At 46.9% G+C, this 13946-nt stretch overlaps 2 protein-coding genes across 6 annotated transcripts in view; one reads left to right on the top strand and one right to left on the bottom strand.

Annotated features, from left to right (window-relative positions):
• Nucleotides 1–7025, top strand: part of cep85l (centrosomal protein 85L) — a 44809-nt gene extending 37784 nt beyond the window's left edge. For all 5 annotated transcript variants that reach the window (XM_081716886.1, XM_081716885.1, XM_081716884.1 and 2 more), the window contains 3 exons: nucleotides 596–703; nucleotides 2366–2567; nucleotides 4160–7025. In XM_081716886.1, the coding sequence (XP_081573012.1) occupies nucleotides 596–703; nucleotides 2366–2567; nucleotides 4160–4323 (474 nt within the window). In that variant the 3' untranslated portion in view covers nucleotides 4324–7025. The remainder of the gene's footprint in view (nucleotides 1–595; nucleotides 704–2365; nucleotides 2568–4159) is intronic.
• A 106-nt stretch (nucleotides 7026–7131) lies between these two features.
• si:dkeyp-114g9.1 (uncharacterized) lies at nucleotides 7132–13637 on the bottom strand. The gene is made up of 7 exons (XM_081717604.1): nucleotides 13368–13637; nucleotides 13007–13292; nucleotides 12801–12923; nucleotides 10645–10736; nucleotides 9801–9982; nucleotides 8427–8596; nucleotides 7132–7641 (listed from the first exon to the last, which is right to left on the bottom strand). Exons 1-7 carry the CDS (start codon nucleotides 13635–13637, stop codon nucleotides 7406–7408), a joined length of 1359 nt encoding a protein of 452 aa, XP_081573730.1. The 3' UTR covers nucleotides 7132–7405.
• Between the last annotated feature and the right edge of the window lie 309 nt (nucleotides 13638–13946).

The following is a 13946-nucleotide window of genomic DNA, read 5'->3' as shown; positions in this document are numbered from 1 at the left end:
TTGTTGGACTGGTTTTTGGGTTTTGGGCTGCGCACTGACCAGATTGTTGGGCTGAGTGCTCAGCCTGGTTTAAGAATTGATTGTTGGGCTGGGTGTCCATCTGGTTGTTAGGCTGACTGTTGGGTTGGGTGTTTGGCTGGGTGCACAACTTGGTGTTGGGCTGGCAAGGCTCTGGGGTCCTGGCTGGATGTGAGGTTGCCACGATAGCTACGTCTAGTTGTGGGATTGCTGTGACGACTGGGCACTGAGTGTAAGGTTGCTATCAGAGCTGGGTATAGTATTGCATGACTGCTTGCCTAGGGTTATGCGTGCAGGGTTATGTTTAAGGGATGCTGTCAGTGCTAGGTGTAGAGCTGGGTGCAAGGATGGATGCAGGGATACTGTCAGAGCTGGGGATGGATTTATGGCTGTGTGTAGGGATGAGCACTAGACTGGGTGTGGGGTTGCAATGAAAGATGGCTGCTGAGTAGCGTCTTATGATGAATGGCTGTAATCAACGTGGACGTGCTCTGCCAACGTGAACGAGGCGACCGAGCGCGCGCACCGAGAAATGCATGCTGTCATCGCCCCCTCTTTCTCTCTCTGTCTCTCCCAGGCACTGGAGAAGAGACTGCAGAAGGAGAAGGCGCTCACGCAGGAGCTCTGCAGGCAGCTCTCGGAGAAAGAGAAGGAACTGGAGACCCACTGTAAGATCGTCAGCCAGGTACGGCGGTCCCTCACGCAGCGGTCACAGCAGCGGCGGTTAGGCGTTGACCGAAGGCTTCCGCACCATTGCAGGGTCAAAGTCAATGTCAGATTTATTTATACAGCGCTCTGTAACACAGCCGTTGTCCTGGCTGGCTTCCGTACCACACAGCGTCAGTGAGGCATGAGGAGAGCGCTGAGATTCCCCCACCTCCTCGCACTCCATCAAATGCTTTGGAACACTAACTCCTGGCTAAACAAGTCTGGCACTTTTCTTCAAAAAGGGCGTCGAAACTGGAAGCAAGTTTTCCCGACTCATTGAATGCGCGTGCCAAGTCAAGAGGGTGTTGGAATGCTAGGAACCCACTTCAGTACCACAGGATGTACACACAGAAACGCACTCGCATACTCACACACACGCATAGCATTTTCGTCACGTGGTTCCGTCAGTCGCAGTTCCGTCAGAAGTCCATCACCCAGTTTCATCACCCAGAAATAGCCACAATGGACAAAGCTCGGAGGGCACAAAAATACTGCCCTCGTCGCCGTGTTTTCCCAACTGCTTACAACAGGTGCAAATAAACGAGGCACCCAAATGTGCAGGCGCGCCTGCCCCATCCTGACAGCCAGGACTGCGGTCTGTGACGCCTCAGCTACAAGCCTGCGCTGGGTGCCCTTTTCCAGTCTCCCACCTAAAGGGGCTTGGCAGCTCTTCCAGAAATAGTGCGAGGAGCTTTCAGCCTCCAGTCCTGAGAACCAGAGCACAGCCTAAGATGCCTCCTTCAACGCCGCCATGAACCAATGAACACAGCCACAAAAACACAAGTTATTAAAGGGGGAAATTGCCTTCTTAGAATTCAATGAATGATATGTAGGGACCTCTGACCCCCACACATCCCCACTGAACTCCAATCAGAGACAATATATTACATACATTGTACACACACACACACACACACACACACACACACCTTGGCTGACTGACAGAAATGTTCCTCATAACATCAGTGTTTTTGGTGGTGGTGGTTTTCTTTTTCCTGCCTCTGCACTTCATTGAACAGTTTTTCAGGACGGCTTCACAGACATGTTTGTGTCTATAGAGGAATTAGTATTCACTGAGCTGCCAAGCAAATAGCATTCGTAGAAATATTTCCACAACAAACAATGGCACTCATGTTGCTGATTGCCAAAAGCGCTAACTAGCAACAGTAACTAAAACAAATGTAACCAGTGAGCATGTTCCACTGATGCAGTTTCCTGTTTTTAAATCAAAACTGGAGGGATTTGTCCCACTTCTGGCAACACAAAGCTACGGAGCATGAAGAAGAGAATGCACTGAATCAGAACGAGAATAGATGACGACTGCAAATCAAATAGGATTTTTTATAGTCTTATGTTCTTAAAGATATGTTTTGAGGAAAATAACATGGACAAATCATTGGCGTACACAGAAGTGTTAATTTATTATAATCATAGAAAATGTTCAAGACGTTGGTGTTGGATATGATTTGGGGTGAACTACCTGACTGTGTGTGTGTGTGTGTGTGTGTGTGTGTGTGTGTGTGTGTGTGTGTGTGTGTGTGTGTGTGTGTGTGTGTGTGTGTGTGTGTGTGTGTGTGTGTGTGTGTGTGTGTGTGTGTGTGTGTGTGTGTGTGTGTGTGTGCGTGCGCTTTGCATGCAGAACCAGAGACCAGCAGAAGAGGCTGCGTTGTGGTCAGTGGCAGGGGCCATGCGGCAGGAGCCGGGGCCTCCGCTGAAGGAGGTGGGGCCTCTGCTGAAGGAGATGTCCCTATGTCTGCTGGACCTGAAGGCCCTGTGCAGTGTCCTGACCCAGCGGGCCCAGGGCAAGGAGCCCAACCTGACACTGCTGCTGGGCATCAGATGTGAGTGTGGCCACCATGCCAAACACTGCCTGCTGAAGCCCTCCCCAGCCCTGCCTGTGACTTGTCATTATCTCGCACTCGCACATTGTTCATTGCCTCGGGTGCCCTTTTTAATATTTAAAATCAAAACACAATCACAATGAAGGGCATTTAAGAACAGTAACCCCTCCCCCATTATAATAACAGGCACTCTTGGTCCACTCTGTAGCATTGAATTTCATGGACCTGAAATCCAGTAGCATTTCTCCCAACGTTGGTTGCAGCATTGCTGGCCGTGTTTGCCACCGTTCACTTATGTGTAGTAGCTTTAGGGACAGAGGACGTTTAGTACCCTTCATCTTTAGAAGAAGGAGAGGGGGGGAAAAGGTAAACAGCTTCTGAAGGCACTCCGTTACCTTTGCCGATTGAGCTACAGTTCACCGGCTCTTTTCATGGACCAAATGATCTGAACTCTGCTGAGCAGAGTGATTTGCTATTTCGACTGAGTGTATTTTCTGGGCCAAAGCACAGAGCAGTGCTTGGTTCGTCCAAACCGTGCACCCTAACTCACCACTCAGAATGCACCCACACCTCTCCTCCCCTCCTCGCTGCAGACTCATGCTGTGTCGAACCCTCTGAGCCAGAGCTTTTCAAGATCAAAAAGCACAGAGAGACGCACGCACACACACACAGCTGACAGTAAAAAGTCAAAAGGTAGTCTGCTATCTGCTGTATAAACCTTGCATACCTGAATGCCCGAACAGAAACTTTAATAACACAATGTGATAAAAGCTAGAGCAGTGCCACAATACTGCAATTTTTTATTTAATTTAGTAACACATTTAATAAATAAATCAAACACAGAAGCAGGTTGCTCGCCCCGTCAATTTTTAACATTTGTTCCGTTTTCTCATGAGATTCAAGGTTAATTTACAACAGCTCTTTGTAAATAGTTGCGCATCCTGCCATTATCCTCGGATGTTGTCCCAGGAACCCCACCGCCATCCCCCTTGCAGTGGGACTGGTGAGATGAGCTGTCAGCTAGTGCATTACAAGCACAAAGGGGGCCGCTTACCTCCGAGCTTGCCAGGTGGTAGCGAACAAAGGGGCTCTGGCGAGCACAGATAAAGCAGTAGCGGAGTGAGGTGGGATTCTGGCAGTAACGGAGCATCTATTGATCTGTTGTATTAGTTACTAAAAGGGGAATCTAGCATCTTGCAGTCCAGTATGACGAATGAACTTTTAACACGGTGGTCTCCAGCTCCAAATCTCAAAATGCACATACCAGACTTGGGTTTTGTAAACACCGATGTGAACTTGAACAGTACATTTTGTTGGCTGGCCACTTGGTCAATACAGGTGACCCTGGGTAGGAAACATGGCTTGAGCTGCAGAGTTAAAGACCTCTGTTACAAGCACCTGTAGCCCACTGTGTGTGTGTGTGTGTGTGTGTGTGTGTGTGTGTGTGTGTGTGTGTGTGTAGCAACAAAAAGGTTTCCTGCGAGTCCAATGCCAAATAGTTATCCGCCCAGTTGTTCAGGCCTTTGCTTTGCACAGCTGGCGTTTCCTCTGCAAGGGTTCACTTCATGACCTTTTGGCTCTTGCCGTTCCAGCGATGAGCTGCTCGGGGGAAGAGGGCGACAAGCCGGTGGCGGAGGACGGCCTGCGTGCCAAGCTGGTGGAGGTGTGCCAGCTGAGGAAGGACATCGACGACCTGCGGACTGCCATCTCGGACCGCTACGCGCAGGACATGGGGGAAAACTGTGTGACGCAGTGATCGCCACTCGGAGGCAGGCCTGAGGCTGCCGCCTGTCTCTCCCTCGCCCCCCCCCGGGTATCGGCAGGGCTTCCGTTAGCAGCCGGAGAGGCCTGGAGAGTGTACAGCACAGCCGTGCTCTTGCCAACGAAAGGGGGGGGGAAATAAGAGAAAACTGGGTTGTAGTTGTGCTACAAAAGCAGGGCTCCCACTGACTGCTGAATGTTGGACTAAGCTGTGAATTCAGTTTACAAGGAAGTCGTTTTAGCTCTGTTTAAGTGCTCATCTCCAGTTCTGATTTTTCAGGATGGTATTAGATCATGAACTTTTTGTTGATTTCTTTTGGAGGGATTATCTGCTTGCATTTTATGTTATATATTTAAGAGGACTATGGAATAACCTGCTCCTCCTTACGTTAAGTGCGGAGCGATGGTCAGCTGCCGGCTCAGTCGGCGGAACCCGTAATCCCCGCATTGCAGCAGGAACTGCAGCATACATGTTCGCGTTGACTTCCCCGACCCCTCCAACTGCAGCACAAGCGAGCAGGGTAGGGCGTGTGAAACGGCCAGTGCTGCTCCATCAAGTGCCTTGTGACAATGTTCCTGTTTGAGACCTCCTGTGGTACCTCTCTCTGAAGCCCAAGGCCTCTTGGATCCTCAGTCAGTTTGACCCAAAGGCCACTCCTCCCCTGCGTCAGCTGCCACTGGTCGCAGGTCGACCCCAGAGCGGATCCCCTTCGCTGACAGCCGGTGGGCTCAGAGGGCTTCTCTTCAGCACGTTGTTTTTTTCCCCCCCTCACATTACATCTTGCCTGTGATCGCAAACGTGTGTGTGCTGTGCACGCACATGCTTTTTATTTTAGTAGGACTATTAATGAGATGAACCAAAAGGCTGGAAGAAGGACGAATATTTTGCATGAGAAAAAAATGCCCCTTTGGATTTGGCAAGACGTTGAATTCGACCGTAAATGCAGAGGAATTCAGGTAAATCAAGGCAGGAGGTCTCCTAGCTTTCATTCCCAGTGAAAATCGGGACATGCTTCCGCAAAACTTCTCAGCGATTCCCGATACAGTGAAAACGATCAGGAACTTCAGTGAAATAATGTAAGATGGAATATGTTTTTCTCATATAGAGCCAAAGATGAGAATTGGTGGGGGAGGGGAAGGAGGATGTTCTTAAGTTTTGGGTTTGGTTTTTTTTTGTTTTTGTTTTTCTTCCACCTCTATGAGCTGCTGAACTCACGGGGGGGTGCACATGGGAGTTTATGCAAAACAGAAAATGAAATATTAATAGGTGTTACCCATATGTACAAAAACAATATTGCATCAATGCAAAATGGTTCTCTCAGGTATTTGAAGTAGACAGTGTTAAGATGCCACCATTAAAGTGGAATAGCTTTGCTTTTTCATTTCAAAAGGGATTTTAGCTTTGAGAGCAGCCTGCTCTCAGCCTCCGGAGCTTTTACTTTTGGCCCTGTAATGGGATCAGTTCTGATTCTCTGTAACACAAGCTCAGAGATGCGGTCATGACAACCTATGCACAAACATTCGCCAGACAATGAATGTCAGAGTTTTTATTTATACATTTATTCTGCTAATGTATCTAGCTAGCAATATTACTGCTATATTCAGATTGATGTGAGTTTTGCATGTAATGAGGGCTTGAACTATGATATTTTGCAAGTGTGTACGCCCAGATATTCCGTCTGGCCTGACGGCACTCCTGCAGGAACCAATGAGGTTTCTGCACTCTGGGTTTTGAGATGGTCTGATGTACAGGGCTATGCAACCTCATATTTACCAGCATCCACCATCGAGTTGAACAGACATCGTCTTCACCGTGCCTTTACCAATCTATGCAGCCCAGTTGAAGTTTTCAAAATGCCCTGTGTGTGTATGGCAGGGTTTCTCTGCAAGTGGCATGACTTGTTTAAGTAACAAACATTCACCTGCTTAAAAAACAATGTGTGTGTGAGAGAGAGTGCATATATAAATATAAAAAGTTATACTTGGTGGCAATAGGGTTAGTTAGAGTCAAGCCATAGCCACAAAATGCACATTTCTCAGGCAAGGGGAGACTGGTAATCTGATTAGGAAAGTACTTGCTCCTATGACACAGCAGCGGGCTGGCTCGTGGGTGTGCTAAAGAGCACACAGGGACTGCGTTTCAGACAGCGACGGGAAGTGCAGGGTTGTCATGGCTGTCACGGACCGCACTGTGGGCTGAAGGCCACTGGCTGGCTTTACTGTACGGTATTGACTCACTGGTTTGAATGGAATATTGGTTTTTAGTTTTCATCTAGGATTTACCTATGCCAAAGCTCTATTTATGTACCATTTTCAAAAAGGTATTGACTATTTTTCCATTTTGTAAAAAAAAAAAAAAAAAAAAAAAAAAAAAGGGTGGGGAAAAGTTTGCTTTCTGTTTGTACAGAGGGTAAATAAAATATTTTTCTACATTTCTGGCTGTTTTACTTTGGTTGGGGGACCTGCTTCACATCCGACAGTGGCTTGCTGTAGTAATGACTAAAGATTACATACAAAGGGATGCTGAGCTCTTGGAGCCATCCTGTTAAAATAGCTATCTCAGAAGCAAACGTGAAATGTTTTCTTCTGTCAGAAGAGAATACAAATGTCAGAGTGGTTTTAAACTTAGATGGGACTTTAATAGTCTTAGGATCACAACTGTTTTCTTAGGTTTAAAAATAAAATTCTCCCTCCTTTCTTCTGTGAGCAACTTGACTCATTGGATGCTAAAATTTTAGATACCACTAAAATACTTGCTGCTGGCAACATACACAGGATAGAGTGAAGGAGCTTAAAGTTAAATGGCGGCGGGGGGGGGGGGGTGGATGATGGAGGACCCACAATATAATTAAAAGGGGAAGTCAGTTTACTGTTCATTTGAAAAAAAACTGCTCAACAACTGCTGCCACCTTATTTAAAAATGCATGCAGTCGACTGCAAAATAAAAGAACCCCCTCCAGCTTGTCCATGACAGTACAGGCCACCCCCTTAAGGGAGTGCCTTTTAAAATTCAACCATCACCTCTTAAAATCTAGATTTAAAATACTTGATAGAGCTATAAAAGAGTGGACCTCAGGTTAAAAACAAAACCCTCTGCCCACAACACCCGAGGATCTGTTTACAGCAGGCTGGTCCGAGCCTAAACCCAGACGCCCTGGAGGGAGTGCCCTGCTGGTGAGGAAGCCCAGCTGAGTATGCGCAATCTGCTGGACCAAGCCCTTCACAGTCTCCAGATAGAGCAGCTGCCCAGAGTGCAGGTAGAGCCAGAGGAGGCGGCTGAGCTGGGCGCTCAGAGAGTCGCCGTGTAGGCTACCTGCAATAGAAATGCAGAGAGGATGGGGTTAGCGGCACAAGCGACCAATCACGTTCACAAAGTCATGCTTTCTGGCCACATGGTTGGCTGTGAAAGTAAGCGGTCAGCTATGGGCGACAGCTAGCTTTTCCGTGAGCTTGCGAGAACACGTCATTTCACGGACATAAAACAATAGAATGACCCTCCGTGTACAGGAGTTACGAACAGATAAATTGAAGCTGATAAACAAGACAAATTGCACGGAAGACTACAGCCATCTGATAAGATGACCGTTGTGGCCATGGGTCAGAGAAGCACGCAGCAGGTCATCAATCGTGATTAAGATTTTACTGGCGCCTTGTCAGAGGCTCGCGAGTGATGAATGGTTTTCACAAAAAGGCCAGGGTGAGTGATACCAGACCCCCTCATTGCTCCCAGCTGGGTGAAGCTACATCAGCGGAATTTGTCCCTGCAGCCAACAGCACCACTCAAATCAGAGTTAACATCAGGTAACACAAAGCCAAGCTGTCGTGGAACTTCCCGTGAGCCAAACCAACAAGAAGCCTGCCAAGGCAATCAAGGACTTTTCAGATGAGCACGGAGTTGTGGACACATGTGAGCCACAGATCCGCTTTGTGGTAACCCTGTATTAGAAGGGTTTCCCTCGCCAGTCGTCTAATAGTGTCAGCAAGTGTGCATGCACGTACCATAACTCAGGTTCTGATCGTGAAAATGTTTTACTGGAGGTACGGCACATCTGGCTTCCCACATTTGCCGTGGTCACGTGAAAAGCTCTGTGTACTCACCTTGGAGGATCTTGGTGTCAAATTCCAGCAGTGAGTAGATCTCATCTGGGAGGAGCTCTCTAAGCCAAGTGTTCTCTTCCAGGTACATCCAGTCATGGATCTGCCTCTTCCTGCATAGAAAGCCTCGCACATGTTCCAGGTAGACCTCGTTGCCAGACACCAAGTACAGCCTAAAACGCAGAAAAGGCCTGTTCAAAGAATGTCTACTGCTGTAAAAGAACATACTACTGAACTGAACTTGGGTGAAGTGGGTTGCCAGGTGTTCACCATTAACCCTACCTCCCACACATACAGATGAGAAGTCCAGTCCAGTTCCATTGCAAAACCATAGAACAGTCAACACTGCTCACAGGACCGGAGGCAGAACATTTTTAGGATCATTTGTTAAATCCATTCAAATGGAGGTAGCACAATGCAATTCTATAATTATGTGCATCTTCCAAATTTGAGAACGGGTAACTACCTTAATAAGCAGCTCTGCCTTTTATGTTTTTAATGCTCAGAGTGATGTAATAAACAGCTTTTTCCAAGACCAATTTTTTTAATGCTAGAACAAGCCATTCTTCTTAAGCCATTCATCAAAAATCACAGACCACACTTTCTACCCTGAAAATAAATGCTTCAGACCCCCCAATTTACATGCATGTGCACAAGTGCTTGCAGACGCGCACACTGTATTTGTGCAGTTAAAAAAAATAAATAAATAAAAAAAATAAATAAAAAGCAACTGAAGTTGAAATAGCCAGTAGAGTCTTTAAGCCTTACTAGTGATCAATTAATGGTTTAATGTCATAATTGTACTTGTACTTGTAAATCCTCTGCAAACTTTCAAAATGTACTTTTCATCCTCCATAAAAGCTCCACACACCCCCACCCAATCATCAGCCCATGTAAAAGTGTCTCCCTGGTGACTTCTCCACTAGTATTTCATACTGGCTTATGGGTTTAGTCCTACTTTACAAAAGGGGTGCCTTCCCCTCTTTTTAGAATCAATCTCCTTGCACTTCAAAGATGGCGCTGTCTAGCCGTGCCTCTTCCTCTGCGGCTGACTGCAGGCTGCATGTTTGGAGCTGCGAACAGGGGCCCGGTTCTCACATCACGCTCTCTGCAGGCTTCAGAAGCCCCGCCCAAAAACGACCACTCGCAGAGCTCAAGGTCTCCCGCTCGAGTTATTTGAGGAAGCGACCTGCCGGCCCGAAAACGCAGGGCACCTAAAACTGCCGCAACCACCGGCGGGCTGCCGCCGGGGTGGGCAGGTTATTAAAGAATTAGACTTTAAAAGCCAGTCTCAGGGCTGCCAACAGACTCGCTTTGAAGCATTCTGACTCCGACTGGCATTGCCGCAGGGAGGGCGCGCTTCTCGTTGCCACCTACTTGTAGTAGGGAAGCGTGCCGATCATCTTCCAGCCCACGTAGTTGGCGGCTGCCTCCTCCAGCATGCACACGCGGCTCATCTGGACTTTAGCCGCCTGCCAGAACCTCTCGTGCTCTACCAGGGTCTCCTGCATCTCCTGCTTCAGTAGCATGTACACACCCTCCAGGGTGTCCTCGTAGACCTGCAAAACACCACGCTGGAGGCTTAGCACAAACCCACCAATGACAACAAACATGTATGACAAGCATTTTATCATGCAGTAAGTGGAGGGGGCGGGGGGAGAAAGACCAACCTCTGGGCCCCAATCAATTTCAAAATACTATCTTCATGCTAAAACTAAAAGCACGGACCATGTCACATTAGACTGCTCTCCATTTCTGCCAACACAAGGTGTGGGAAGAAGGTGCATGCTCGCACATGCTGTGTAATTGAATAGGACATGCATAAATATATCTGTAATCCATTTAGGCAGTTATCAGATGGGAGGGAGCGCTTCCTGTCATCTACTCAAGACGAAACCTGTGGTCATGGGCACTGGCCAACGAAGAGAGAACACACAACTGCAGGAGACGTTTGCCAGTGGAATACGCAAAGGCCTGATGCGTTCTGACAGGATCTCATTTAGAATCTGCCAGAGGGCGAGAGAAACAGGAGGAATAATTCAGTTTTTTAAAAGGGCAAGAAGTGTTCGGGTCTAATTCTCAACACGCACGTTTTCTAATATGCAAGAACATGCATTTTGCGCTTCGGTCATGTCCGTTGCGGTTCAAGCCTTGCATTTTCCGAGTAACCCCTACATCTGGAGCGTCACTTAATTCTCTTATACGAGTCGAGTGTCTGTACCTTCCTGCGCTTCAGTCGGCCCCAGTCGCGACCCAAGATCCAGGCCACTAGTGACTTGCACATGGAGAAGTAGTTTACCACTGTATGAATTCCTGTGGGAAAATCATTAACCCAGACATACCAACAATTTCAGTTTATATAGTGCCTCTCATACCCAAGATAACTTCACAGAAACATAAAAAAAAAAAGAAAATACAACTTTCAATGGGGAAAAAAGGGTTAGTGTTGGGGGTGAACAGATTGTTGAAGGAGGAAAGCGAGGGATGGTAGTGAAGAGATTGTGTTCCATAGTCTGGGGGCCATGATGCTGAAGGAACTGCCTCTGGCAGTGACGATGTGAATTTTGGGACAAACAGAAAGACCTGTATCCGAGGACCCGTGTTCAGGCAGAGAGGTAGGGTGTGCAGGAGCTCAGCCAAATAGGCTGGTGCATTTAAACTGAATACGAACAGGGAGAGGTAGCCATTGTAAGTGAAACAGAATTGAGAGTGACGGGAGCGGATTTTTGGAGTGAGAGTATCCTTTGCTTGGAAAGTTCTTGCAGTGAAAATACTTATATACGAATTACACAAAAGAAGAAGTCTATGAAAGTTACATCAGCTTATGTATTCCATTAAATAGTTCGAGAAAACCAAAAGTTCAGTTATAGGTCTACAAACTCACTGGAGCTTAATTGAGACCAACATTTATGTGCATCTCTGAACATGGAGGGCTCTGAATGCCTGGGAAGAGCAAAACGTGTCAAAGCGTTGGCCTTACAAGTGGACCGCTGTACTCAAGTGCACCCAAATGCTATTTCAAGAATCCCTTTAAAGCAGAACTGCTTTTGTAAACATCGGTTCATGCACAGAATTGCACTCAATTCAGCAGAAAAGGTCCACCCACGCTGCACTTGCATCAATGTCCAACTCACCCACGTTCTCGTCTCCCCGAGCCAACTTGCCCCTCCAGTAGTCACTGGTGATGGGGTGCAGTGAGGCCAGGTACCTCACGTCACACAGGGTCTCTCCCCAGTTCGTCACCTTCTTCTTACTGTACCGCCTCCACTGCAGGTAGATGGCACGCAGCTGCCGGCTGAACGGAGGGGGCTGGCGGAAGAGCCAGTAAGTGAAGAGCCACTGGAATCTGCACTGGGTGTACTGGTGGTACATGGACTCCAGCTCAGAGTGGTCTAAGGGTGGATATTTGAGTGGACAGAACAATGGAAATCTCAAATGATCAGTAGAAGGGCCACAGCTTTAGGCAGTACTGTAATCTGGGAGTGCAGAGGCCCAAGTCTTTGGGTCGTCTCGTCTATTCAAAATGAGAATAATCGTTTCTAAAAGTTGGCTGAATGATCATAAGCATATCACTAAGAAAGAGGAGGATTAGTCAAAGTTGTTACTCTAGACAACAGGGACTCCAACCTTCAAATAAACATTCCATTCCAGTACTTTAGAAGCTACTCAGCTGTGCAAAAAGAACCAGATGATTTAAAGAACAAAAAGGTCTACAGTGCTTTTTCAGAAAGCCAAAAGGGGATGTGGTGAACAGATGAAAGGCAAACAATGAAAACAATGACGTGAACAATGATGGTTCTTCAAAAGAAAATACACAGTCAGCTGATTGGGGGGGGGGGGGGGGGGGGGGAAAAAAAAAAAAAAAAAAAAAAAAGGCAAATGGCACTGGAATAAACTTGTGAAACATGCGACATCTTCCACGGACTAGAGAAAAAAATTATTGTAACCGACACCAAAAAGGTATTACATTTACAAATACATTAAAATTAAGAGTTTCTTAAATTCTTACTCACTTAAAAAACAATAACATCCTTGTTTAGTGAATAAGAATTAAGATAATTAAATGCAAATATTCTGCATTTCTGTCTGCCATAAAATACAAAAAAAAGATCAGATGCAATTGGTCTCAACTGGATCAAGTACACAACATTTCCCTCAAAGGCCAGGTAATCCTTCAGCGAAACCCACTGAAAAGAAGAGAAAAAAAGAGAAAAAAAAAAAAAAACACAAAAAAACCCCACCACAAAATGCAATTAAGACACATCCAACACCAATTAAGGTGTTGACACACTCTGCATTCCTGTTTTAAATTTTTCATAAAATCATCAAAAGTTATGAAGTTGTACAAACTTGATAGTCTGCATTTTGTATTCTTACCATTGCCATGATGCTGACTGAGAACATGCCAAAAGACCAAGGCGACACTTCCATGATGACCAAGAGCCATGTTATACAGCTCCCTCCATTCAAATTTGAGGAGTTCACATTCTTCTGATGTCTCTGAAACATTTTAACGGGGAAATAAATCTTCGTTACTTCTCTGGCCAGGTCTGGCATTAACCCGGCTCGACTAGGAAGACTACCTTGGAGTCTCTCTCTGAAGAGGTCCGGCGGGATGCCCCACAGCTTCTCCACGTCGCCGCGTGGAAGGCGAACTGAGGGCAGCGGCACGCGCTCCTCCAGCACGAGCCACTGGGCCCAGTACTCGTGAGGCGGGAACGGCGTTCCTGCGAACAGCTTGGCCTGGAGCGACCGGTTACAGTGGACGTTTCTGAAGAGAGCTTTCCACATAAAAACTAAACGGAAGGCGGCTTTGGCCGTGACGGTGTGACTGGCTGCGGTGTGTGGTAGGCCTACCCCAAACGAATCCTGCCGAGACATTTTTTTTTTTTTCAGACGATTTGCAGGCGATAGTGGTTGACTGTCCGTTGTGTCAAAACCTACCTGGAAATGTCGAGTCCACAGGGAGTTACAGGAACAAACTCGGAACAATAGCCTACATGTGCTGCCGAGCCTCAACAGAGATACCGGATCTAGCTGCCTCAAAATAAGAATAAGGACCTCGTCACTCAAATGCACCAAACCGGTGCTACTGTCACCGTTTCCTAGAGAGGCGTTTTGTTCGTATGTGTTAATGTCTTCGTCCGCGGTAGCGTATAGTCTAGAGAACTGTTCCAGCAACGCGCTCTCCCGGGTCGTGTTGTGGTGTGCCATACCTGCCAGTAACCGTAGTGGCCCACTGAACCCATTATGGATAAAAAGTTTAAAGGTAAGGGATGTACCAGTTATAGAGATCGGGGGTGGATAGTACTGATGGAATTGTCTATTGTGACTAGTAAAACCTACATGTCGACATGCAGGCCTACTGCAAGTGGTTGGTCCTCTTTTATATATCGTGGGTGTACCTGATCATCAGTACGTTGTACTGAGTTTGAGAAGAGAGCTGTTAACGATAACCTCGTGATTAGAGTGTATCCACATTTGTTTTTGCTCATAGGGTCGTTTCAGTATCATTTCTGCCCA

The sequence above is a fragment of the Electrophorus electricus genome, chromosome 7, assembly GCF_041902795.1.
Source record: "Electrophorus electricus isolate QZ-2024a chromosome 7, ASM4190279v1, whole genome shotgun sequence".
Classification (NCBI taxonomy): domain Eukaryota; kingdom Metazoa; phylum Chordata; class Actinopteri; order Gymnotiformes; family Gymnotidae; genus Electrophorus; species Electrophorus electricus.
Note: the sequence above shows the minus strand (reverse complement) of the source record. Positions and strands in the feature narration are given on the sequence as shown.